Here is a 27,115-nt window from a genome sequence, read left to right as displayed (position 1 = left end):
ACCTGTCATCACCAATGTAAAGCAGAATCTAGAAAACCCTAACCTCGACTCCTGTAAAAATAGATAAATAAAATGAGATAGAATAAAATAAATACACATCTTCATTATAGACTGTTAAGCCTTTCAGCGTTCAGTCTGCAAGCCACTGTGAATTTACTAAACGTCACCACAATCCTCTATTTGTAACTAGCTCATATGAATAAATAAATACTTGTAACAAGGCTGGGCTGAGTGACCTAGGCGGTATACCACTGCTTTTCTGAACACAAGTTATGGGGTTCAATCCCGGCTTACTTTGGTGGTATTTCAAGGTGCTCACATACGTCAGGCTCGTGGCGGTAGATTTAATGGCACGTCAAATAACTCCTGCGCGAAAATAATTTCAGCACCTCGTCGTCTCCAAAAAATAAAATTGGTGGGGTTCGAACCCACCATCTCCCTAATGCCAGCTCACAGCTAGCGACCCTAATCGCACGGCCAGCTCACTCGGTAGTAAAACCAATAACTATTTATTTATTTATTTATTTATTTATTTATTTATTTATTTATTTATTTATTTATTTATTTATTTATTTATTTATTTATTTATTTATTTATTTATTTATTTATTTATTTATTTATTTATTTATTTATTTAACTTCTGTTCTTTGCTAAACTACTTTTCATTCAAAAACGTCTGGAATATTACAAAAAAGAAATTTTCTCGAAATTTCACCAGACTTCTCAGATTCTAATCAAACGGATATGAACTTTTATTTTAAAAATAAAGCTTGCATTGACTGGGATTAAAAGAGAGACCTTCTTCTTATTATTATTTTTAATTTTCAATTTGTAAACTTGCCTTTGTTATTGAAACATTTTAAAGTTATTTTACTGCTGTTCTTTAGGTGCCCGACTCCTTGGCTGAATTGTCATTGTTCAGACCTTCAGTTCAGAGGGTCCCGGGTTCGATTCCCGGCAGGGTCGGAGATTTTAATCGCGTGTGATGAATTCTTCTGGCTCGGGGACTGGATGTTTATGTTTGTCCCAACACACTGTCCTTCATATTCAGGCAACACATCATACTACCAGCCACCACAGGAACACGCAATAGTGATTACATCCCTCCACATAGGATTGGTGTCAGGAAGAGTATCCGGCCGTAAAACAGGGCCAAATCTTCCTGTGCGTCACAGTACGCACTCGCGAACCCACACGGTTTGGGAAAAGCTGTAGAAGAATAAAAAGACAGCTCTTCTTTAGGTGACATCTTTAGTTTTTGAGATATATGTATCCTCACGAAAAGAATTCAAATCCTATTTCACCCCTCCTCCATCCCCACCCACAAGTTAATTTTCCCCCAAAAAATACGTTTTTATTTTATTTTTAAACGAGTTTCTAAATACCAATTTTCACGTCTGTAATCTTTTCCGTTTTTGAGAAAACTCATTTAAATAATCCAACCCCCCTCCCTTTCCCACCCCCTTAGCGACGGAATATCCAAAAATCTTGCCTTAGTAAGCACCTACACTCTAATATAAGTGCATACCCAAAATTTCGTTTCTTTATGTCCAGTAGTTTTGGTTCGGCGATGGTGAATCACTCAGTCAGTCAGGACATGTTATTTTACGCTAGTGTCCAAAAGTTAAGCATAATCATTAAACGAGGCCATACCGCCTCATAGGAATGTCAGACGGATTGCTGAACAAACAGAACCCGACTCACACACCATACGTCACACAACTTGTCAAAAATAAGTGTCAGAAGGGTTCTGATAGCTAAGGTACACCTTTGACAACAACTAACAAAACTTGGCAATGTCTTACACAACAATATACGCTGTTTATAGGGTGTATGGTTACCCCTAACGGCCACACATGCTTCGCAGCGACGTGGCACACTCTCTATCAGATGGTCTAAGAGCTCTTGTGGCAGTCGATGCAATTCGCCTCCCCAATGCATCCCAGGCATGTTCTATAGGACTGAGGTGCCCAGACCTCGCTGGCCAGTCCATGCGATGAATGTCTTCCCCAGCCAGAAATTCATCCACCAGAGCAGCGTGGTGCGGTTGGGCATTACCATCCATTAAGAGGAAGTCTGGAGCAACCGCACCTCTGCAGAGTCGAACATGTGGTCTCTGTACCTCACCCCTGTATCTTCGGGCGTTAAGTGTTCCTCCGACCCCATGAACATGTGAAGATCCGTACGGCCATTCAACATGATGCCGCCCCACACCATGACGCCACCACCACAATACTGGTCCCGTTCCACAATGTTCCTGTGGTTGTATCGGCCACCCGGTTCGCTCCAGATTAATGTGCGACGGAAATCGTTCTGCCACTGAAGCGAATTCATCTGTGAAGAGCACATGCCTCCATTCATTCAAGGTCCAGTTTCGATGTTGACGGCTCCACAGTAAACGGGCCCGTCTCTGTGCTGGAGTGAGCGGGACGCACACCGATACACATTTTGCCGGTAAACAGCAACCCTTGAGACGGCTGCAAGCTCCGCCGACAATTGTCTCGCAGGTGCACTCCGATTTCGTCGGGCGGTTAAGGCCGGATATCGGTCCTCCTGTGGGGTGGTTACCCTTGGTCGACCTGGTACTGACCTCCGACTAACATCTCCTGTGTCTCGAAGTCGTCTCCAAAGCCTAGAAATGACACTTTATGGCACATTCAAGGATACGGCGACTTCGGCCTGTGTCTGGCCTGCTTCCAGGCGGCCGAATATTCTACCCTGCAAAACGGGGTCCAAATGGCGTCTTTGTGTCATTATGTTGTCACGTTCACAACTAGGCTACACTCCGCACACTATAACAGGGCAACGACGACTGAAGGAATATGGGATGCAGGCACTTGCGGTTACGCCGCTAGTTAAAGCAGGGAACGCTCCTTTCCTGTACAGAGCCAACACGTAAGATTGGTAGGCGCATGTCGTGGAATTTGCGGTCTATTTCTTGTTGCCTTGCTTACTCGTAACTTATGCTTAACTTTTGGGCACTAGTGTACATATAGATGAACACAAATGCCCAGTGCAGGAATTAACCAGATGTGTTTAAAATCCCCTTACAATCGAACCCTGGTCTCCCTGGAAAGAAATCCAATATGCTGATATTTCAGCCAAAGGCCTGTACAGACCAGTGACTCGTGCCCCCATTGTTACATTTATGAGGCACTCTCCTTAAATCACGAACAGTATCGGTGATGATTTTAGTATTCACTCCACAGATCACTGACTGCTGAGTGATACAGTTCATCCCATATTCCATACAGGCCGAGAATTGTTCTCGAAGTGTATTACAATATGTCGGGGCATATTTTATCTGAAGCAAGCATTGTCTTGACCAGGAATGTCAACCCACCTCAGATACAGACAACTTATTATGAGGCAGGGTGCACAGGCGATAAATCCCGCTCTCAATGGAAAACTCGTCAGAAGGACACATACACAAAACACGAGTACGTGGCAGACATGTCAATAAGGGCCGTCTGGCACCTTCACCGTCTGCTTCCAAAACCAAAACAACTCCCTCTCAGGATTTTGCATCTACGTCCATCAGAGAAGCATGCAATACAGTTCGGGAAAAATAAAAAATAAGTCTTTTATATATATATACGGAAATATTCTCCAAGTCACCCTTGATTATCGAATTGGAACTTTCAACGACATCATTTGTTTAGAAGCCATTATTTACAGAATTTCCAAGTTTGAGCTTCCTCAGGCAATTTTCAAATGAATGTGGCGAAGGAAAACACGTGTAAACGTTTTAGATGGAAATAAAACGTGTACTGTATTTAGTCACATAAACTGACAAGAATTTGCAATGAAAAATATAAAATATTACGTAGAAGATGAGAGAAATAACACGAAATTAGGGAGATAGTGGCTTCGAACCCCAATGTTGACAGCACTCAAGATAGTTTTCAGTACTTTCCCATTTTCACACCAGGAGATGAGCTGCACGCTAATTAAGACGACGGCCGCTTCCTTCCCACTCCTAGCACTTTCCTATCCCATCGTTGCCGTAAGACATATCTGTGTCGATACGACATAAAAGAGATTGTTAAAAAGGGAAATAAATAAATATACAAATAAATAGAAATTATTTATGTTGTCTGTATGTTGGGTATTCAGCCCGAAGGCTGGTTTGATCATCTGCAGCTCCGCCAACAGCTGTCATAAATAGCCTAGGCGTCACTGAAGAGGCGTACTAGGGAAATGAGGAGTGAGGTAGTTTCCTGTTGCTTTCCTCACCGAGCCAGCCGTTGCTATTAAATATCAGTCTGCCAAGCCCACTGAAATGCATGCACCAACCGACTCTATGAACGATATTTTCACACCATTCATAACAGGGACTGGCTGCTAGGCAACGACATATGTACAATAGCGATCACAAGAATTCCGGGTGGGAAAGGAAACCGGTAACGTTTGGACGAAAATTTTGGCCAACCAGGTTATTTTTTACTTCGGTTTTTAGGATAAAATTATTAGTAGTAGTAGTATTTAACAGGGCCTATATTGACTCATTCTTTCTTACATTGGTTGAGCGCGATGTCATTTGATAATGAAGTCATAGTCGAGAACGCTAACATTTCAGTCAGACTCCTCACAGAAGAATTACTCAGAAACTGGAGAATTTGACCCTGAATGAGTTGACATACACACTACGTCTGTTGCCTTGAAGGAGCCGTGTGGTTCCTCCCTTCATTGTCGAGCCAGTGGGGCGTGTGGGAAGGCGGGGAATTCCCTTCTGCGTGTGTTTCGCTCGTGCTAGATATCATCGTACTTCGTTTTCTCCACCTCCCCTCACTCTTCAGATGAATGCATGTGTTAACGCGTCTAATGGATGTGACCAATAAGAGTGTGTGTAAGCAGGTACTGGGTGGTTCTGAGGGCTGTACTGATTTCTTGCCTGAAATGAATATTTTTGGACATGAGATACTAAATATTTCGAGTGTACGTAAAGTGAAAAGTCAATGACTCGCTACTGTATCTTCTTTTGTAGGGAGTCCAAATTTGACATGATGGTTGCTTGTATGTGTTAGATTCTTACTAAAAACTCCTAAAACTGAATTATTTATTCCTCCAAAGTAGTTTGACGTATCATTGCTTGCGGAGAGCATGTTGAAGATTTCATACGTGGTATGCTGGTACGTTCCATTCCTGTATCTTACCCAAGATTACTGTACTATGTGAAGTTGTAGAAAATGGGTTCTAACATGGAAATAAAAAGTTTCCGGACTCATGTCCTTCTTCTGATTTTTTGGCCCCATTGAACCATTACTGTCAAACATTTTCTGGCCATCTTCTTCGATAAGTTTTCTTTCGGAATTGCATAGTAGCTTTTTATTTGTTCTGATCTTTTCTGTCATTCCTCATCTGTAAATACCCTTTCCATTGTATGTCGTTTGTCTGTTTTTGGCTTAAATCTTATTTCTATATTTTTCAGTTTCTTTAATTTGTTGTGCAAATCATCCAGAGTTATTTCTAATTCTTCTTTCTTCTTTTTCTGCCGCTTTTCCCACACTTGTGGGGTAGCGGGTGCGAACTATCTCGCACATGTTGATTTGGCTCTGTTTTACGGCCGGATGCCCTTCTTGACGCCAACCCTATATGGAGGTATGTAATCACCATTGCGTAATTCTGTAGTGGTTGGTAGTGTAGTATGTTGTATGAATATGAAGAGAAAATTGTTGGAACAGCCACAAACACCCAATCCCCGCGCCAAAAGAATTAATCAGACGCGGTTGAAATCCCCTACCCGGCCGAGAATCGAACCCGGGACCCTCTGAACCGAAGGCCTCAACGCTGACCATTCAACCAAGGTGTAGGACGTTTCCAATTCTTCCATATCTTCTCTAATTTCCTCAATACACCCTGCTTCAATTTGCAGAGTTTCTCTATAAATTTTCTTGGTAATCTGGTTTCTGGTGTCGTCATAAGGTGACCGAAAGAAGGGGTCCATATAGTATCTGTGATGGGCAGTGTTTCCAAGCCATAAATCGTTTCTCCGCTAAATTTTAGTTGAAAATCCCCTAAATTCCGCTAAATTTCGAACTGAAGCAAAACAGCATATACCAGTTGTTTTAAGAAAAAAAGAGATGAACTCAACACTCACCAGTTTCAGAATAGGAGTTCATCTTCTCCTCCACGCACTATATGCTCTGAAGCAGATGTGCTGAGTTGAGGTTCTGTGGTTTCATATGAAGCCACGTGGTATTATTCTTCTTCAAAGAATATGCTGGCATTCACAGCAGCAAAGACCATACGGAAATTTTCATATCTATTTAGAAAGTATTTTCACTTTCATTACTGTTTTCATTGTTTTTGATAAGTGCGGAAAGAAATAACGTCAAACAATTTCGCATTTATATTGCACTGCCAATAGACGCACCGTCCGTATTTGACATCACTGGGAAGATCAACCAAGTAGTTGTTCAAAGTTTAATCATTTAACTACTCTTTACGAAATATCTGACTAGTTTTTAACCTTTTCTTTCGACGTACCAAAAAAGAACCTGATGTCAAAAGAAACACGTTATCAAACACGACACTACCCAGCTCATCAAGAGTACAGTAACGATTGTAACAAATGCTGACTGAGGCTGTGGGCCAGAGTTGGTCTAGAAAACGAGTGGTAGTATGCAGCATAAGTTCAATACAACAGAAATAAGTAGACTATTATGCCGTACTAAGTTCTACTTTTTCCTCTCCTGGTGATGAGAGGTGATATTGTTACCGCTAAAAATCGCTAAAAGAAGTTTGAAAATCCGTCAAAAAATCCACTGTGGAAAATTTATCCGCTTATCCATTTTAAAATCTGCCAAATTTGGCGGAAAATCCGCTGAGTTGGCAACACTGGTGATGGGCTCCAGTTCTCTGTACACTACTTCAACTGGCACTACCTACAATTGTCCATGTATTTTTTTATTTTTAATGTATGCATATTCTAGCTATTCTACTCTCTACTTTTAGGACTTTTTCGGTTCTGTTTCCCTGAGCGACTTTAAGAAGTTTCGCTTCCGTATGTCACCTTTGGTTGAAGCACCGGACCGATAGACATATCCATATAACATATCGTCGATGCCGGAACAAAACCTCCTATGTGATAATATTTTTGGAGATATACTGACCCGCAGCACATATATTATGAAGTGCGAGAATGTCTTGACCATATTGCACCTTAGATGACAGAAACTTACCGGCCAAAATATTTCACTTAGGAGGTTTTGTCCCGGCAGCGACAATTTTCTTCTACGTGTAAGGAATGTGTCGTGAAATTTTTGGCCTACGTTATTGTTACACCATGTATCATAGTACAGTATGTTACGAAAAATCCGCCGCCTTGGATGAATGGTAAGCTTAGTGGCGTTAGGTTCAGTGGGCCCCGAGTTCGGTTCCCGGAAGGGTCGGGGATTTTAAGTTTGATTTATTTCCTCTTGCTCGGGGACTGGGTGTTTGTGTTCATCGTAATACAAAATTCAACCCTCCGCATAGGATTGGTGTCAGTAAAAACAGCCGTCCGTAAAACTGTGCTAAATCCGCATAAAACGCCGATCTCATATAACTTGGGAAAAGATCAGAAAGAATAGATATTACTAAAGCAGAAACAGATTTATCCATGAGCACCTAAAAGTCTTTATATTAAGTTTTGAACTGAGATGAAGCATTAGAAAAGGTTGTGTGCCTTATAACGGACACTGGGCGTGAAAGGGTTAAAGCAGGGTCTCTCAAACGCCCTAAATCTCACGCGTGCAAACTGAGGCGCAGGGGTTCTGTACACTGCCAATGCCTTCGTGAAGTACAGGCCGTACTGTAGCAAGCGCGGGAAAGCAATCAGCTGATCGTTAGGGGGGGAAGTTTAGCACGTGAGTTAGTTGAGTTACATTTGAATTCTTCGCTGTTTTATTGAAATTTTTAACATTGGCCACATGTTTACTCAGATATATATCAGACTGAGTTGTTATCGACTGCATTATTAAGTGAAAAGTCCTCAATTAGTGAAGAAAACTTAGTGTGAGCGTGTATTCATGTGGGGCTATAGGTTAAGAACATCGCTCTGCCGTGTTTTAATTTTGTAGTTTATATTTGTAATGTTATATCCCTAGTGTTAAATGAATTGAGTTAGTGCATCAACCGCGATGTGTATACAATTGAATTAAGGTTATCAGTGAGCGAAATCACCATGCTAAGAGTTGCTGTGTGCCTGGCTGCAAAGCAAATTTTAAACGAGAAGAGTACACTCCAGTATTAGTGTTTCCATCTGATGAAGAAGAAAGAGTTAGGTTATGGAAGAAGGCTATGCCTAGGGAGAAATTAATGGTTAATCACCACACAGTTGTATGTATCAACTAATATCCTGAAAATTAAATCCTGAGGGAAATAAAAGTGTCTCGTCCAGATGGTGAGTTAAAATTTCTTATTATGTCAAAATCATGGGTAACATTAGATATATTTTTATGTAATCAGACTTACAGCTTTTTTTAATTCGGTGTATATGAAAATTCAAGTCCAATTTATGCATTTTACCATTTTAGGTAGAAATATATTGTGAAATAACACTGTTGAGATTTTTCCTAACAAATTTCGTATCATAGGCAATGGAACAGAGTTATTCCATGAAAATTGAATATGAAAATAATTGTAAAGGTATTATTTGCTGTTTAAAAATCGACATTATTAAACAATAACTGGATTTCATGACAATGACAGTGAATGTTTTGTTACTGTTGGAGACTAGCTTACTCGTAATTGGTGGTACAGAGATAATTTACATTTGTAGTATATTGCATTGGTAATTGGTTGCTTGTTTTCTATCAGTGTGCATGATGTGAATGTTCCAGTTGACTAGAAAATGTATAGAAATCGCAAGAATATGTCTCATAATGTTAGCCTGTACTCACGGAAACGAACGGATATACGCGAGAAATACAACGTTCCGGGAAGGATATGCATTGTGTGTCAGAACTAACAAATATTTATGAATAGTTTCTGGTTTTATAAGGTGTTAACAGTTTCTTAAGCAACTTAAACGAGTGTGTTATTCAAGCGGAGCGGATGCGCATCACCTCCAAGTCCCACCCAAAGCTTGACGTCATCAGAGCTACAGTACGGTAGTGATGGGTAGTTCGCGAACGAACTAGTTCTCGGGAACTACTTCACTCCCACGAACTAAGAAGTGTTTACTCATCTCTCGAGAACTACTTCGCGAACTGTAGAACTTCACGAGTGTGAAGGGAATGGGAAGGAACTTGTTGGCGGACGAACTACTTCAGCGGTTGCAGAGTGCTCTGGCGGGAAAATTACACATTTTAAAGTAGTTCGCGAAGTAGTTCGTAAAGTAGTTCTTTCTTGGGAGCGAGAGTGTTGGAGTCTGACGTTTAGCGCCACCGGCGAGAAAAAGTTGACCAACGCTCAGATGTTCTAAATTTGTTTGTCAGGGGATGAAATCACCACCAAGAAAAGGGTGCTCTTGCGATAACAGATCAGCGTTTAAAACATCTCATTTTCAAGTCGACAAAATTTCACAGACATTTTTATTATCTTTGAAAAGAAATAGATTGTTTCTATACATTCCTGATGGTTTGGGGGCGGGGGAAGAGAGTGTGAACTGACATTACCGGTAATAGGAACGTTCATTTCTGTAGCATCTACGAATGTTACAGAGAAGTGCACCTGCGTGCTACCTGTTGTCCACTTTGTGTACTTCCTCGTTCTGGAAAGCTCGCGAAGCGATGAAGCCTTGTATGAAGGGAATGAGAAGGAACTTGTTCGCGGACGAACTACTTCAGCGGTTGCAGAGTACTCTAGCGGCAAAGTTAAACATTTTGAAGTAGTTCGCGAAGTAGTTCGTGAAGTAGTTCTTTCTTGGGAGCGAGAGTGAATGAACTAGTTCCCACAGGTGAACTGCTTCTTCCCATTACTACAGTACGGCCTGTATATCGCGAAGGCAGTGGCACTGTGCGTCGGTCAGACTCGGCTCGGTTCGGACCAGCGTTTTGTCTCGGGGTGGCTCGGCTAAGCTCGGCTCGACTCTGCTCGGATGGTGGAGCGCTGCAGAGTAAGTGAGGAAAGGGGAGACAAGCGGAGCGAGTGAGACAGACGTAGGAAAAGAGAGAGATAACACAATTGCTCAAAATTGAGGAGTGGGGATTCGCACTCTAGTCAACCTAGCGAGGGCCGATGACCTTCGATGTTAGGCCCCTTACAACAACAAGCAAGCAACCTAGCGAAGTCGTCTTTTGCACCTCCCGGCGCGCAATGCACCGGTGTATGTACCCTGAGAGGCCCTCACTGGGTTAAAGTTAAATTGAGTTAGGGAAAGAAAAGAGAAAATCGCAATACAACAATCAGATGCGCATATCGGCAAATATCATCAAGCGTATTAATAATATCTTGTAATATGTAGAGAGAGAAATTCTTCGCAATGTAATGGGTCCATTAAATTGTAAATGCACAACATAGGTTGAAAATGGACGACTGAGGAAAAAACCAAACCCTATGGTACTACAGTCCTTCAAAGGCTTTGGCCTACCAAGTGACCGCTACTCAGCTCGAACGCCTGCAGATTACGAGGTGTCGTGTGGTCAGCACGACGCATTCTCTCGGCCGTTATGCTTCGCTTTCTAGACCGGGGCCGCTATCTCACCGTCAGATAGCTCCTCAATTCTAATCACATAAGCTGAGTGGACCTCAAACCAGCCCTCAGATCCAGGTAAAAATTCCTGACATGGCCGGGAATCGAATCCGGGGCCTCCTGGTAAGAGGCAGGCACGCTATCCCTACACCACGCGGCCGGCTTGACTGTTCGGAAAAGAAGACTGAAATTCTATGGACACGTCTTCAGAATGGATAGAAAGCGATTGACAAAACAAATATTCCAGATACCTGATAGTAGACCTAAAGTTTCTGGCAAGTGGTTCCAGGAAGTGAGGAAGGACTTCAACAAGGTGAAAGGACATCTCAAATCGAGCAGAGTACCAGTTGCAAAGCAACAACTTTAAGGGCTTCCATGAAGAACAAGATGGAAAGACGGCAGGCTACCAACGAAAGAATGCAGCGATTCTGGTCTCAAAAAAAAACCTTCCATAATTGTGTGACAGTTATTTAAAGTAATCTTTATTGACCTTAAACTGAAAATGTTTGTTTATTACAGTTTATATTATTTATAGAAGAAAGAAAACCACTAACTTAGATTTAACATCTACTAACAGACTTGGTTTTCTCCACGGAGGTCTTTTGATTTGACGCCCGTAGGCCACCTGCGCGTCGTGATGAGGATGGGATGATGATGATGATGATTATGATGAAGACGACACATGTACCCAGCTTCCATGCCAGAGGAATTAACCAATGATGGTTAAAATTCACGACCCTACCGGGAATCGAATCCGGGACCCTTGTGACCAGAAGCCAGCAAGCTAACCATTTAGTCATGCATCCGGAATCCTTTCACCCTTCATTAAAAATGGTAATACCAAGACAAAGTGTAACATGTTGCGACCACAGTGATATCACCTGGGGAAAGGCTGTGACGTCAATTTTCCTACTACTCTGACGGTGTTCCTCAAAGCATTTCTCAGTTGAATAGATCATATCAAATTCAGCATTCTTCTTAGAATTATTACCAGTAATTTCATGTTTTTTAAAGTTAAGTTGCATGATACAATAATAGAATAAAGTACTCCTATCCCCCAGTTTCGGATCACCTGAAACTGCGGCGGGGAGGGGAGGGGAGATCATTGATTGTAACCCAAAGTGTGTTTTCATACATGCGTTCTTTTCCTTAATACTATTTATCTATTACTACATTAAACAATATAATTAAACGTATTAATTATTTCCACCCAATTTCTAAATTGTAGTGTTTTTTTAAAAAAAGTGGGGGTGTTCACGTTTGTCCTAGACGTTGAGTTATATATTCACGCTAAAAATAAACGAACTTATCATTTCTCTACGTTCTCTTTAGCAGGTCAGCGGCCTATAATCGCTCATTTACTGTGATGGGAACTAGATTATGGAACTCTGTTCTCAATAACATCCGCAGCAGTAACTCTTTAGAGTCTTTCATGTCTTCCTACATAAAGTACCTCTTAGATCCATAAACCAACGGTGAGAATCGTGTGTGTGTGTGTGTGTGTGTGTGTGTGTGTGTGTGTGTGTGTGTGTGTGTGTGTGTGTGTGTGTGTGTGTGTGTGTGTGTGTGTGTGTGTGTGTGTGTGTGTAATTTAGTTCATTTTCATTAAATTTCATTTAGTAGTTTGAAAAATGATATGTGCATATTGGTATAATTATTATGTTGCGTTTATTTTGAATTTAATTAGTTTCTCCATAACTTTTCTGTCCAGTGATATTAAGGGTAAGAGAGGACCATGAGTCCTAACTTCGCCAGTACTGCAGACAAATAAATAAAATTTAAAAATTACATTCCCATCCCATACCGTAGTTTATAATTCTTTATTAAAATGTGTATAATTTATTTCGAAAATTTTTCCAGAATCATGCGTTTTGACGTTTACTAAGTTTAATATTACTCAGTTTTCACATGCATTACCGAAGACTGTGGTTCCCACTAATTTGTGGAGAAAGTTTAATTCCTTACGTTGATAAGCATTGTCGTAACAGGTGTGGTCGCCTTTAGTGCGGTAGGTCATCGATTTTTCTCTCTTTCTTTCTTACTTTCTTTCTTTCATAATGAATTAGGTTGAGCGCAGTTCTTAGCATTCGACATGTCCTATATGTGCCTACTGTATGTATCACAAACTACCGAACAGGTAATATTCAAATTTTCATCAGTGCCTCGGGAGAAGCTGTTGTAGTTTGATTCATCAGTCCATAGACCGGTTTGATGCAGTTCTCCAAGTCACCCTATCCCGTGCTAATCTTTTCATTTCTACATAACTACTGTATCCTAAATCTGCTCTAATCTGCTTGTCATATTTATACCTTGGTCTACCGTTACCTTTCTTATCGCCTCCTTCATAAACCAACCGAACAAGCCGTCGGTATCTTAAGATGTGTCCTATCATTCTATCTCTTCTTCTCGTCAAATGTATCCATATCGTTCTCTCCTCACCAATTCGATTCAGTATCTCTTCATTCGTGATTCGATCTACCCATTTCACCTTCAGCATTCTTCTGAAACACCACATTTCAAGAGCTTCTATTCTGTTTGTTTCTGAGCTACTTTTGCCGTCCATGTTTCACTTCCATACAATGCCACGCTCCATACGAGTCTTCAAAACCATCAAAACCATTCCTACATCAATGTTCGACGTGAACAAATTTATTTTCTTAAGAAGGGCCTTATAAGTAATACAAAATCTACATTAAGTAGGTCTATGTAACTTTAACTGCAGTAACTTCTAAAATATTAAAGTAAGTTAATAGATGAAACACACTTCTATGTTCAATAGCAACTCCTCACCATACAATCGAAACGTAGAATGACTTTTATGGTAAGTGTGCTATTCTATTCTACTTTCCCCCTCGATCTTCGAACAAAACTACTTGCAGGATGAAAGTTTCCCTCAAGTATCTTACTGACCATAGCCTAGGTAGGGGGAGACCAAACTTGCAAGTAATTCATTTTATTTATGTTCTTTTGCTAGTTGCTTTACGTCGCACCGACACAGATGTGTCTTATGGCGACGATGGGGCAGGAAAGGACTAGATTGGCTAGGAAGCGGCCCGGGCGTTAAGATACATCCCTAGCCTAATGTGAAAATGGGGAACCACGGAAAACCATCTTCAAGGCTGCCGAGAGTGGGGTTCGAACCCACCATCTCCCGAATGCAAGCTCACAGCTGCGTGCCCCTAACCTCACGGCCAACTCGCTCGGTAGTAAAATTGATCCAAATTACACATCGGTCCAAAGTACACGTTCTTCCCCTCTTGGCATTGTTTTAATTTATGCTCTCTCGAACCGGAATGCAATGTAGTGTGAAACAAGACGGGACCCTCCTCCTATAAAGAACATAACACACGATCGAGTTCCTAAAGTCTCAATACCTGTGCATCGTTCATCATACAACGGCTCCTTTCCAAGTGTCTGGTGCAAGGCTACGGAATTCCCTTTCAGTCACTATTAAGAATTGCACCTCTTTAGCCTCTTTTAAGCGGTCTTTCCGAGATTACCTATTAAATATATAACCAGCTTCTGTGAATATCAGTGCGAAGGGAAGAAGGAATGTGGTTAGGATATTTTATTATTTCATTATTCTACTGTCTAAAGTTTATAGTAGTTATTATGTGGTTAAGTGTAAGAGAGGGCAGTGAACGGTAACTTCACCACAAATGAAGGCATGAAATAAATAAATAAATAAATAAATAAATAAATAATAAAAAATCTCGGTGGTTCCCGAAGACCTAGTTTCTTCTGAAGCAGCGACGACTATCTCTGTATGACTCGCGCTGTATAAAAATGATAATTTTTAATTCTTTTTTTATTTAAAAAACTTCCCTCAGTTGAAGGTTGCAACAATGGACAAAGCATAACGAAACAAGTGAAATTATAATTTTGGATCACGATGATTTTTCCTCTGTGGATCAGTGGTAGTGTGTCAGCCTTCGGATCCCAAGATAGCGGGCTCAAACCCGGCAGAGGTGGTCGGATTTATGAAGGGCGGAAAAAAGTCCATTCGACACTCCATGTCGTACGATGTCGGCATGTAAAAGATCTCTGGTGGCACATTTGGTGTTTACCCGACAAAATTCATTAAATCTCAGCCACAGTCGCCCAAGAGAGTTTCGGTTTACTCGGTCTGCCATCTAGTGGGCCTAGAGTAAAACGGAACGTCGGAATTGACGAGCAGACAGCCAGATGGCGTCAAATTGAAATGTCTGCACACGGTAGCTGAGGCCATACGATTATTATTATTATTATTATTATTATTATTATTATTATTATTATTATTATTATTATTGTTACGGAGTATTTTGGATGTGCAGAGGTGAAAGAAGGTGCTGGGGTGAACAGGTCTCAAAATACGAAATTAAAGTTAATTTAACAAGGTTATATTTTCTTTTCAAGATCAATAAATAACAATTATAACAGGTACTCAGTAGCCTAGCAACAATTCGAGAATGTACAATTACAGTGTTACAGGATTTGGGCTCCGAGAGCCAGACACACAATTCTTGAGCTATAAGCCCAACCTTACGATATACAAGATTCAACAAAGGGGCAGAAGACCCCAATCATGCCCAGGAGCTCTTGCTCCCAATTACACAGTAAAACCTCCTCGAGGCACGCAGAAACAAATTTTAAGAAAGAGCGACCCGCTCTTAAGTTCAAGACTATCAAAGGCCACACCAAACTCCACTTTCAAGTTGACCTCCAAACACAAATAACACAGGGGTAAAAATACCCAACCTACTGAGGCCTATTCAGTGAAGAAACAGGACCATTACGTGGCCTCCAAAATACCAACTTGAGAGGAGGCGTTCTTGCACTCCTACTACACTTTATTTAAAACCTACTTGGCGCTAGGCCTCTAATGCAAGGGGTAATCCCATACTAAAGAGGTGACTTATAGAAGGAGACAATTTACATTACATTAAGGAAGAAACGGTTGTGAAAATAAGTTCACCTCAACGCAATATGAGTGGGAGCTCGAGAGGGTTAAGCACTCTCTATCCCAATATGTAGTTTAAAAAGATAGAATTGGTACCAGGTGTCTTTACATTTTAGGGAACGTTACATGGTAAAAAGGCTTCGGACCTGCCCCGAGAGTTAAACTGCTGAGCTAGCAAGAAAAGAAGTTATTAAAAGGCCATTACCTGGTGGTTGAACTGCTGCCCGAAGAAAGAGGCGCTTCCCGCCCCCTGCTACATACTTTACACAATGATAGATGTTACTGAAGTGGCGCGGAGACCCGAAAATCAGCAGTTTATATACCCTCGTGGAAAGTTCGAGGCGTTTCAGGAATGAGAACACCCTCCCACAAGAATTTTATTGGCTAACAACGAAAACCCCTACACTCGATGAAGAAGAAACACATTATTGGTGGAAAATTAATTACAGAAATTCCTTATTGGTCAAATTCAAAACTGGCGGAAAGAAAGGGTTAATATTGCCAACTTAAACAATAACTGAAAGAAATTTAACAAAGAACAAACTTATGAATTCAAAATTTCTCCAAAAAACACAGTTCTTTCACTTCGCACTAGGGTGCATAATTGTAGTCCTTCAGTAGTGCCATCTGGAAGAGAATGTCCACACTTCTTACTACAGGCAAAACAAAAATACATCGCAAACGACCCAGTTCAGAAACTTCAAAATTTACAAGTAGGGACATCTTCTGAGAAACTTGAGAATTAACACAGTAGATAAAGTTCAGACTTCCTCCAGTAGAGGAGTTTCAACTGGCGCAAAGTTTGAATTAGCGGCGTGGAGGTGTACCACCCGGTACAATTATTATTATTATTATTATTATTATTATTATTATTATTATTATTATTATTATTATTATTATTATTATTATTATTATTATTTGTTGTTGTTGTTGATTACGTTATTCTCATAATGTCTTTAAACTATAAGAGTTATAACAAGTAACAATGATTTCTCAGTAATGAAATAGTACCTCGTAAAGCTAACAACAACATAGTTTGTTGCCCTCAAGTACCGTATCTGCTTCCAAAAATTCAGAATGAATCGAGGAATAGTCCGTCGAGCTCCTATCACTAATACTATCACTTTAATGTCCTTCAATCAAGATGTACCTCTATAATAAATTATTGTCGATTCTTTTCCCTATCAACGTCTTCTGGCTGATCTGTGGAGATTTCAAAATGAACTGTGAGGTCTATTATATATCCCCACACCTTCTGATTCCTTGTAGACTATGATGTCAATTCTGCTACCGTTACCGGCAAGTCCGGATACCTCTTCAGCGACCCTACATTTTTTCTTTCTGAAGGGATTTTCCATTAAAGACCTATCTTGTTATGCTTGGTGTTCCGCAGCATCTCTGTATGACTATTTCTCTTCCTAATTGAACATGCTAAGTTCTGCTCAAGGATTCAAAGCCTCTTTGTCATGTAAGGTTGGTAAAAATAATAAAATTATAATGCACGATGAGTACGACACCAGTGACCTTTCCAGTGAATGGATATTAAAGGGGCCTTCGAACCGGGAAGTGCGTCGTTGATATAATAATAGGTGAGGTTCAAAGCATCGCGACCAGTCTTCTGCAGAATTTTGCAGAGAGACTTTCCATAACAATGAGTCGGCTGTGTGAATGTCTCGAGTTGACAATTGGGTGTGCGAATACATTTTCCCTTGGCAATGAAAGTTAAGAAGGTTGTATTCTGGATATTATACTGACAAGGAAACGATTTGGTTTGGACCAGACAGATTTCAATCAACCGTGGGTGACACATCGTAAAATGTATCGGTAATCATTTTTCTACAAAAACAACGGTAGTATTATAATTAGGGCCCAACTTGGCAGGCTCGATCCGGCTCAGTCCGGTGGTATTTGAAGGTGCTCAAAAACATCAGCCTCGTCTCAGTTGATTTACTGGCACGTAAAAAAACTCATGCGGGACAAAATTCCGGCGCCTCGGCGTCTCCGAAACAGGAAAAGTAGTTAATGGGACGTAAAAAATAATATTATTATAATTAGATGCCAGATATTGTTGGTTTTTTAAGTTACTGTACGTCGTACCAACACAGATAGGTCGGATGTTGACGATGGAATAGAAAAGTGCTAGGAGTGGTAAGGAACCTACCGTAGCCTCAAGGTACAGCCCCAGCATTTGCCTGGTGCGAAAATGGGAAAACACAGAAGACTATTATTATTATTATTATTATTATTATTATTATTATTATTATTATTATTATTATTATTATTATTATTTACGTTGAGGCCTGCTAGGGACCACTTGTCAATTTCAATTCATCCTCCCTTTCTTGTTTCCTTTTCCGTTATTTCATCATTGCACGATGCTTTATTCTTCTCTCCGCAGAGCAATTTGGACCGGGTTTTCTTTTTCGTTCTTATTTGTAATCCTCCCACTCTTAAAACTTTATTTTTAAAATTCTCTTTCTATAGTTTCTTCTTATTTTATTTTATTTTTTATTTTATTTTCTTATTTTGTTTCGTTTCGTTTTAATTCATTTCTTTCTGAGTCTTTCTTGACCTCTTGTATCCAGCTCCTTGTTGACTCTTTCTCCCAAAGATACTTGAATATCTGCTTTGTCAACCAGCTGTCATCCATTCTATAGATACGTCCAAAAATAGGAATCTTTTTTTTCTTATTGTTTCTGCCATATTTCCTTATTATGCCTACATTTTATTTTCTATTGTTCTGTTGTTTTCGTTGTACCTAAGGTTTTTCTCATGATTATTCTTTCGAGTGCCAACGGCCGTAGCCGTGTTGAAACACCGGATCCCGTGAGATCTCCGAAGTTAAGCAACATTGGGCGTTGTCAAGGAGTTGGATGGGTTGCCACGCGCTGTTGGTGGAGGGGTAAGGGAATGGAGGAGCGGAAAGGAACTGGCCATCCTACCGCACGTAAACTCCGGCTCAGGAACACCTCTGCGGAGGTTCGGACCTGCCTTCGGGCAGAATAACCCTTACCTTACCTTCTTTCTAGCAGTTCCAGTTTATCCAAACTATAGTTCAAAACTAGATATTCACTTACTTAAAGACATTCTGGTTTCACCACTCTATTGTACGTTATTTTAAGATTTTTAGATAAGCATTTAATGCTGTTCAAATTCTTAGTGATGCCCTACGCTCTTTCCATCTTGTGTTACCTTTCTTCTACAGCAGATTTTTCTAAACCATTTTCTTGAATAATTTCTCTCAGGTATTTGAATGCATTTACTTTCTCTATTTGACCAATATGTCTTGTCAAAAATTTTGGAGCGTTCTTTATGTTTGTAATTTTTTTTTCTACAGAGAATATCAAACCTCTTTGTTGGCAATTTCCTCCAGGAGATTGATTTGTGGTGTTGCATCTCTCAGCCTCTCTGAAAGTACGACAAAATCGTCTGCAAATGCCAGGCAATTAATTTCAACACCCTTTTCTCCCCAAAGTTATTGGCGAAAATTGATTTTCTTTTAATTTTTCATATTATTATTATTATTATTATTATTATTATTATTATTAAGCAGACTCATAACTCGCTGCCTCGACTTGTTTCAGCCGAGGTGGACGGGTATGGGCCCTACAAGCCTGTACCACCCCCGAAGCCGTGTTCAGCCCCCAGTGGAGGCGGCTGCTACTCACCACCCCCATACAGGATGCCACCCTACCCCTTGTATGGAGAGACCGCAATACCTGGCAGTGCAGGACCAGAACAAAGCTCTGTGGGCAGTGCGACTGCAGGACTCCATACACACTCCAGCAAGTTCCCGGTAAGTTATTACTCCTGTTCAAAATTACTGAAATCTACTACTGTATATATATATATCGGTTATTTTGACGTGGCTACGGCTAATCTCAATAAGGTTTATTGCAGTGATGTTTACCGCGCAGCTCATTCAGGATGAGTAATCGGATTTGAACACTGTTGATGTCCGGCTCCATGGCTAAATGGTTAGCGTGCTGGCCTTTGGTCACAGGGGCCCCGGGTTCGATTTCCGGCAGGGTCGGGATTTTTTACCATCATTGGTTAATTTCGCTGGCAGGGGGACTGGATGTATGTGTCTTTATCATCATTTCATCCCCATCAAGACGCGCAGGTCGCCCACGGGAGTCAAATCAAAAGACCTGCACCTGGCGATCCGTTAAAATATTTTTTCTTAAATGATATCTTTCAGCGTTGACATTTTACCAGCCGTAGCAGGGGGAGAGGTGATACTCCCACGTGGCGCGTCGCAGGTGGCTCCCCGGCGAAATAAAATAGCTCTCGCGGACCAAACACACCCCCTGTGGGTGGGGGAACGCAGACGAAGAATATACCCGAAGTATCCCCTGCCTGTCGTAAGATGCGACTAAAAGGGGTGACATAGGAATAATTTACATCAGAATCATGAAACTACTTGTGCTTAGTACCACCATGTGAGAAACACCATGGATCTACGTTACCAATAAGTAGTGCCTTTATGTGAGGAACACCACGGTTCTGTGGTTAGTAGAGTCTACGATTGTGTGTATTCCACCGAAGCGGGGCAGCAGGCATTCGGCTGCGCGAACTGATGTGCATGTGCCGCAACGCTGTGCGAGAATGTGTCCGTTCCCCTGCGTTCAGAATGGATCTGCGCTACCTATGAGTACTACCACTCTACGAGAAACACCATGGGTGTACATTGCCTGTGATTAGTAGGCCTACCACTGTGTTCGAAAAAACGAAAGTTTGGTTGGCGCCCGTGGTAAGTACCACTATGTGTGAAAACCATGGGTGTGAGTTAACTGAGAGTAGTTCCTTTATGTGAAGAATACCACAGGTTTGTATTACCTGTGGTTGTGACCATAGTATGTCGTACACCGAGGGTCTACATCGCCTGTGATTAGTAGCACTATGTGAGCAACACCGTGAATATACGTTGCCACTTAGTGAGGAACACCACGGGAATACCGTCGCCCATGATTAGTCCCACTATGTGTGGAGTACCATGGGTCTGCGTTGCTCGTGAGTAGTACCCTTATGTGCGAAACACCATGGGTTTGTGTTACCTGTGAGTGATGTCATTGTGTGCGACATATGATAGGTCTACATTTCATGTGATTAGTACCACCATAGGAGGAACACCATGGTTCTACCTCCCACTGACTAGTACCATTATTAGGGGCAGGCGACCTGGATTTTGGACCCCTTTAGATAATAATGCACCATCCCAGTAATTCATGCTTTGTGAATTGGATCCACTGATTGTGTTTATTTCACTACCAATTTATCATCGCCATTCGTTTCAGATTCTAGTCAGTGGATAAATTTTGAAGTTTTAATTTTCGTTTCGTTCACCTCTTACCATTAGGGGCCGATGACCTAGCTGTTAGGCCTCTTTAAACAACAAACATCATAATAATAAAAATGGTTGCCAGATTTGAAGGTGGTTATGAAGATGAGCTACTGTATCTGGAAGAGAATGCAAATGAAGAATTTAGTAATAGAAAATTTGTTTATCTGAACAGTGTAATTCCTTTTGGAAACTCTGCAAAATAACTTGCAATGTCCAAACCAGAGGAATCATCCTGTTTGTGGTACCAATCTGTGATTTTATTCCGTGTTTCTTCCGTCTGTTTTATGGGGACTGCGTCTGTGTTTTTATTTATTTTCAATGACGCCTTTGTGTCTGATAACTAATTCAGCTACAATATCGGTTTCATAAGCGGAAAAATTAGACTTTCTTCTCTTTTGTTCTTCCATGTCGCTAAAAGTACTTTCAGCAATGAAAAAAATGAATATTCTTCCGACTAACAAAGGAAACACGAAATCACCGTAGCGCGTTCCGTTCGTAAGCAAAACTTCACTGCTTAAGTAATCATTGAATAAGTATCGTGCTCTACGATTCATTGTAACAGGTCTTCGAATTTAAAACATGTTTACACGCACACTGGTTAGCCAAATCTTAGATGCACTTGGCCATTAGAGTTGATTCGAATGGTTTTCTTTTAATTTTTGAATTCTGCCCCGTCCAGAAATAGGGGGTAATCAAAAGTTTACCGTATTTCAAGTCGATGCACATCCAGCTGAAATTATCAGCAGCTTCCATTGATCCAAACTTTCATAGTCAACAGTACTTTCTTTTTTCTTTACGTCGCACCGACACAGATAGGTCTTATGGCGACGATGGGACAGGGAAGGGCTAGGAGTGGGAAGGAAGCGGCCGTGGCCTTAATTAAGGTACAGCCCCAGCATTTGCCTGGTGTGAAAATGGGAAACCACGGAAAACCATTTTCAGGGCTGCCGACAGAGGCGTTCGAACCTACTATCTCCCGAATACTGGATACTGGCCACACTTAAGCGACTACAACAGTACTTTCTTACTGGATACAACCTTTACAATCGTCTTGGGCGGAGGCAAGCCAAGGATAGAACTTTTACCAGTTATTAAGTGTAATGCTCTTTTGCAGTCCACCGGGTCCTCAGCAGCGAGTTCTCTTGCCCCTCAATTAAGTGAAAGAAGAAAAAGTTAGGAGTACCTGTTCGTCTGATTTATCTTTAATTAAATTTAAAATGCAGAGAAAATGCGTCTATTATGCTTCATTATTCTTCCACGTGGTGGGGGGAGGAACGCCCGACTGCCACCTACGTCACTTCCTTTATTCGTTTCGTTTTTCTCCTTGGTTTGTGAGAACATTCCCAGTGCGAAGACAAGAGAGCCGGAGACCTCAGTAGCGAGCCAAGCGGTGTCATGGGCACAACATGGGTGTAGACTGTCAACCTTGTGAGGTGAGACTAAGTGTAATTACTAAATGGGCCTTCTAGAGTCTAATTCGATTTTGCACGGAAAAAGTCCACCCTGTCAATAGGGGAAGTTCGTGTAATTTGGACCACTTAACTTTAAATGCGCATAACTCTATTGATCGTAATTAACATTTCTTAAATTTTAAACACGATAAGTAGTACAATGTATCAAATCATTTGGTAAAGATAAATGTTTAGGATTTCTTTAAAGTAATATTTGTTCTAAAATTTGTAATCGTGTCATTTGGACTGATGGCTTGTAACTTGGACCAGGTGATGGACTGGTAAATATACGCACTTAAGAGCCGGGCTGAGTGGCTCAGATGGTTGAGGCGCTGGCCTTCTGACCCCAACTTGGCAGGTTCGATCCTGGCTAAATCCGGTGGTATTTGAAGGTACTCAAATGCGTCAGCCTCGTGTCGTTAGATTTACTGGCACGTAAAAGGACTCCTGCGGGACTAAATTCCAGCACCTCGGCGTCTCCGGAAACTGTAAAAGTAGTTAGTGGGACGTACAGCCAATAACATTATTATTTATTACGTTATTTAATGTATTTATTATGAAATACTGGACAATAAAATACGACACACTGAATTGTGGTCGTCACTTTTCACACGTAGGGCAATGAAAAACAATTCATGGTCTTCCGTGGTTTCCCATTTTGACACCAGGCAAATGTTGGGGCTGTACCTTAATTAAGGTTACGGCCGCTTCCTTCCCATTCCTAGGCCTTTCCTGTCCCATCGTCGCCATAAGACCTATCTGTGTCAGTGCGACGTAGAACAAAAACGAAACACAATTCATCCTGAATTTTTGCGCAGTTTTCATGAGCCCACTCTTTGCAACTATTGCACTGAATCCAATCGTCGTCATAATACTTGTCACATACAATGCAGTCAGACAGCTTTTCAACTGTAATCACGTAGGCTGCGTGCACCTCGAACCAGCCCTCAGATCCAGGTAAAAATCGCTGACCTGGTCGGGAATCGAACCCGGCGACTCCGCTCCGCGACGACGCTACCCCTACACTGCGGGGCCGACCTCAAATTATAAAACAAGTTATTTGAGAATTACCAGTAAAGCTACGAAGAAATGTACAGTAATTATTACAATTGTTTATGGTCGAAATGACACACTCTGGAGTAGCTTAGTCCAATTTACACGACATGCAAAGTTGTAATCAAAAACTAAATAATTTGCAAAGTATTTAAAATGTATGAAACTATTTTAAAACTTGCCTAGATATTTCATCAGTACTTGTAAAAGCTAAACACCCTCTTGGATGAAATAAGTACTTCGCAGTACACTTACTTGTCACCGTATAAGCTTACAAGGGATGTGAGTATAAAGATCGTTTTCCTCTTTCCCCTTCAACCTAAAGTCCATTAGCAAAACAACTTCCAGGAATAAAGCTACCCTCGGCTGTTTTGCTGACCTTTCCTCAGACAGGGGGTGATCAAACGTACAATCACCACAAATATTATCGGTCTCAATTACACGCAGGTCCAAATTACACGGACTTCCCCTATTTATTATAAACTCGTTACTGTTCACAATTATTATACATTGTCCATGTTCTTCATCAGCGAATTCCTCATTTTCAAAGATACATTAACCCAACTTACACTGTTGTTATTGTTGAGTCATCAGTCCATAGACTGGTTGGATTCCCTCACTTTACCTCACTTCACTTCACTTTGCTTGTGCTAGCCTGCATTTTATGTCCTCCTTACTTCTGCCATAGTTAGTGATTTTACTACCCAAGTAAGAATATCCATTACTTTAAGACTTCATATCCTAATCTAATATTACCTCAATCACCTGACTTCGTACGAGTGCACTCCATTACTTATGTTTTCGACTTATTTGTTTTTCGTCCTTTACTCCTTACCCAAGACTCCGTTCATACAATTTAGCAATTTCTCCTGATCTTCTGCAGTCTCTGATTAAATAACAATATAATCGGCAAATCTCAGGGTTTTGATTTCCTCTCCTTGGATTGTGATTTCCTTTCCAAATTTCTCTTTGTTTTCCTTTACTGCCTGTTCTATATAAACATTGAAAAGGAGGGGGACAAATTACTGCCTTGCTTCACTGCTTTCTGAACAGCTACTTCTTTTTCAAAGCCCTCTGTTCTTATCAATGCACAGTGATTTTTATACAGGTTGTAGATAATTCTTCGTTCTCGGTATCTAACCCCGATCATCTTCAGAATCTCAAATAGTTTGGTCCAGTCAACATTATCGAAGTCACTTCCTTTATTTTCACTAGCTGTTATATCTCTCGTAGGCCGGTTAATTGTTTTTCAATTCCAGCAGTAATTCCATCCATCGGTTATGAGTTGGAGCAGGAAGAGGGACACCGTACCTCAATGAACAATAGTCAAGTATTTTGATACAAATATACCTTATGGCTAGGGATCATATGAAATAAGGGGTGAAATGCGTGACGCGATGTTACCTAGCAACCGTGTGCAGGCTATGATGTGAAATATTGGTGGACGGACATGATTAGAAATTTATTTATTTATTTATTTATTTATTTATTTATTTATTTATTTATTTATTTATTTATTTATTTATTTATTTATTTATTTATTTATTTATTTATTTATTTATTTATTTATTTATTTATTTATTTATTTATTTATTTATTTATTTATTTATTTATTTATTTATTTATTTATTTATTTATTTATTTATTTATTTATTTATTTATTTATTTATTTATTTATTTATTTATTTATTTATTTATTTATTTATTTATTTATTTATTTATTTATTTATTTATTTATTTATTTATTTATTTATTTATTTATTTATTTATTTATTTATTTATTTATTTATTTATTTATTTATTTATTTATTTATTTATTTATTTATTTATTTATTTATTTATTTATTTATTTATTTATTTATTTATTTATTTATTTATTTATTTATTTATTTATTTATTTATTTATTTATTTATTTATTTATTTATTTATTTATTTATTTATTTATTTATTTATTTATTTATTTATTTATTTATTTATTTATTTATTTATTTATTTGCGAAATTAGGGTTCTTGGTCCTCTCTCACACTTAACCACATACAATTTTTACATTTTTACAGTGTTAATTTAAACTATCGTGTTAATTAAACTCAATGAGAAAAAACGAGTAAATCAGATAAGGAACAACGATAATACAATAAATTAAGATTACCATTGATGAAAAAAGTATAGGATAAATAGGGAGAAGACAATAACAGAAACATATCAAATTAATAACTAAATAATATGCCTACTAACTAGCTTAAAGTAAAACTCATTCTAAAATGGGGCAGAATGAAATGAAACTAATATTACTATGTTACAATCTAAGTTCACTAAAAACCATGTTACTATCTTATCTGTTTCTAGGAACAATGCATAGTCGTGAATGAAAAGAGTAAAGACGTAAATGGAAAAGCCTAAGATACTTAAAATTTAATACGTAATTTTTTGTTTCATTCACACATCATTCATGCGCACATTCCTTCAAATGAACTGTATGTACTCCGGAGGAATTTACGGTAGGCTATTTAAAACGTCCTACGCGAGCAAGACGTGTTAATATCTACCAGGATCGTATTCCATGACCTCGAAGCGGTGGCCAGGAATGAATGGTTGTAGGTATATTTTGTTCGATGCGGTGCTATTTCAAGTAGTGATCCGGAACGAGTATTAATTTCGTGGAAAGATAGATAGTTGGGGTTGTTTGTAGAAAGCAACAGATAGACAAGGGTCATTTGGTGGGTTTTTCTACCGTCATTTAAACGTAACCATCCTAACTTTTTGTAGTAAGGTGTTTAAACCAGTAAAAGAAAAAAACAACTACTTGGAATTACACGCACTATATTGAACTAGGTTACTAAGATATATAGCTTCTAAACAACGTAGTTTGCCGAAGGCTACATCAACCCATGCTGCCCTCATTAATCTAGAAAACGTCAACAAGCGAGTTGTATGTCGTATTTCTCACCAGAGTTTAGACAACAAAGAGTTCTAAAATAACTGCGGAGTGTTACGCAAGATTGATACACTGGCAGGTGAAATGTCATACCGTGCTGACAGTAATTAGTATTACTGCAGGTCCCAGGACTAGTTCATAATTAGCTTTTCTCAAGAGAAGAAACAAAGAAATGAAATCCCAGACTTGGAGAATTCCCTCACGTTGTCTTTTTTAGGATGTTAGTCTCGGCTGACGTGTGTTCAATGAACCAGATTGGCCTACGGAGCTAACTGTGAATGGCACTCGTCTTAAGACTAATGACGGAGAAGCGTATGTTCTCGATGGAAGCAGATAGGCTGAAGCTAGCTTGCCCTGAACGTTAGACGGTGAGCACATCTTACATCGTCTCCTACATGAAAATTTATGGTCAAGAGGATGATTTAGGGTCCGCGGGCCAAGATCATTGTGCTTGGCTGCTTAGCACAGACATTTTGGAAATTTTTATTTCACCCCCCGCCCAACAACCACTACAACAACAACATTAATAATAATAATAATAATAATAATAATAATAATAATAATAATAATAATAATAATAATAATAACAGGAGGTCATTCCAAAATTGCAGATCTTGAAAAACAAGAATGTAAAATTCTTGGAGAGATTTTCGACCCCATAAAAGAAAACAGAATTTGGATCAAACGGCGAACTGCAGACCTCTATAGTTACAGATAGTTTCATCAATACTGTACGGAGGAGACTTTTGAAAATTTGTGGACACACTTTTAGG

The 27,115-nt window shown here is 39.8% G+C and overlaps 1 protein-coding gene across 1 annotated transcript in view; it reads left to right on the top strand.

The window, feature by feature from the left end:
* The window catches only part of LOC136883115 (hornerin), a 137,665-nt gene that overhangs the window by 33,677 nt on the left and 76,873 nt on the right, over window positions 1–27,115 (top strand). Inside the window, exon 2 of the mRNA XM_068229598.1 lies at window positions 19,142–19,353. Coding sequence (XP_068085699.1) covers window positions 19,142–19,353 — 212 coding nt within the window. The remainder of the gene's footprint in view (window positions 1–19,141; window positions 19,354–27,115) is intronic.

This window comes from Anabrus simplex, chromosome 11 (genome assembly GCF_040414725.1).
Source record: "Anabrus simplex isolate iqAnaSimp1 chromosome 11, ASM4041472v1, whole genome shotgun sequence".
NCBI lineage: Eukaryota > Metazoa > Arthropoda > Insecta > Orthoptera > Tettigoniidae > Anabrus > Anabrus simplex.
Note: the sequence above shows the minus strand (reverse complement) of the source record. Positions and strands in the feature narration are given on the sequence as shown.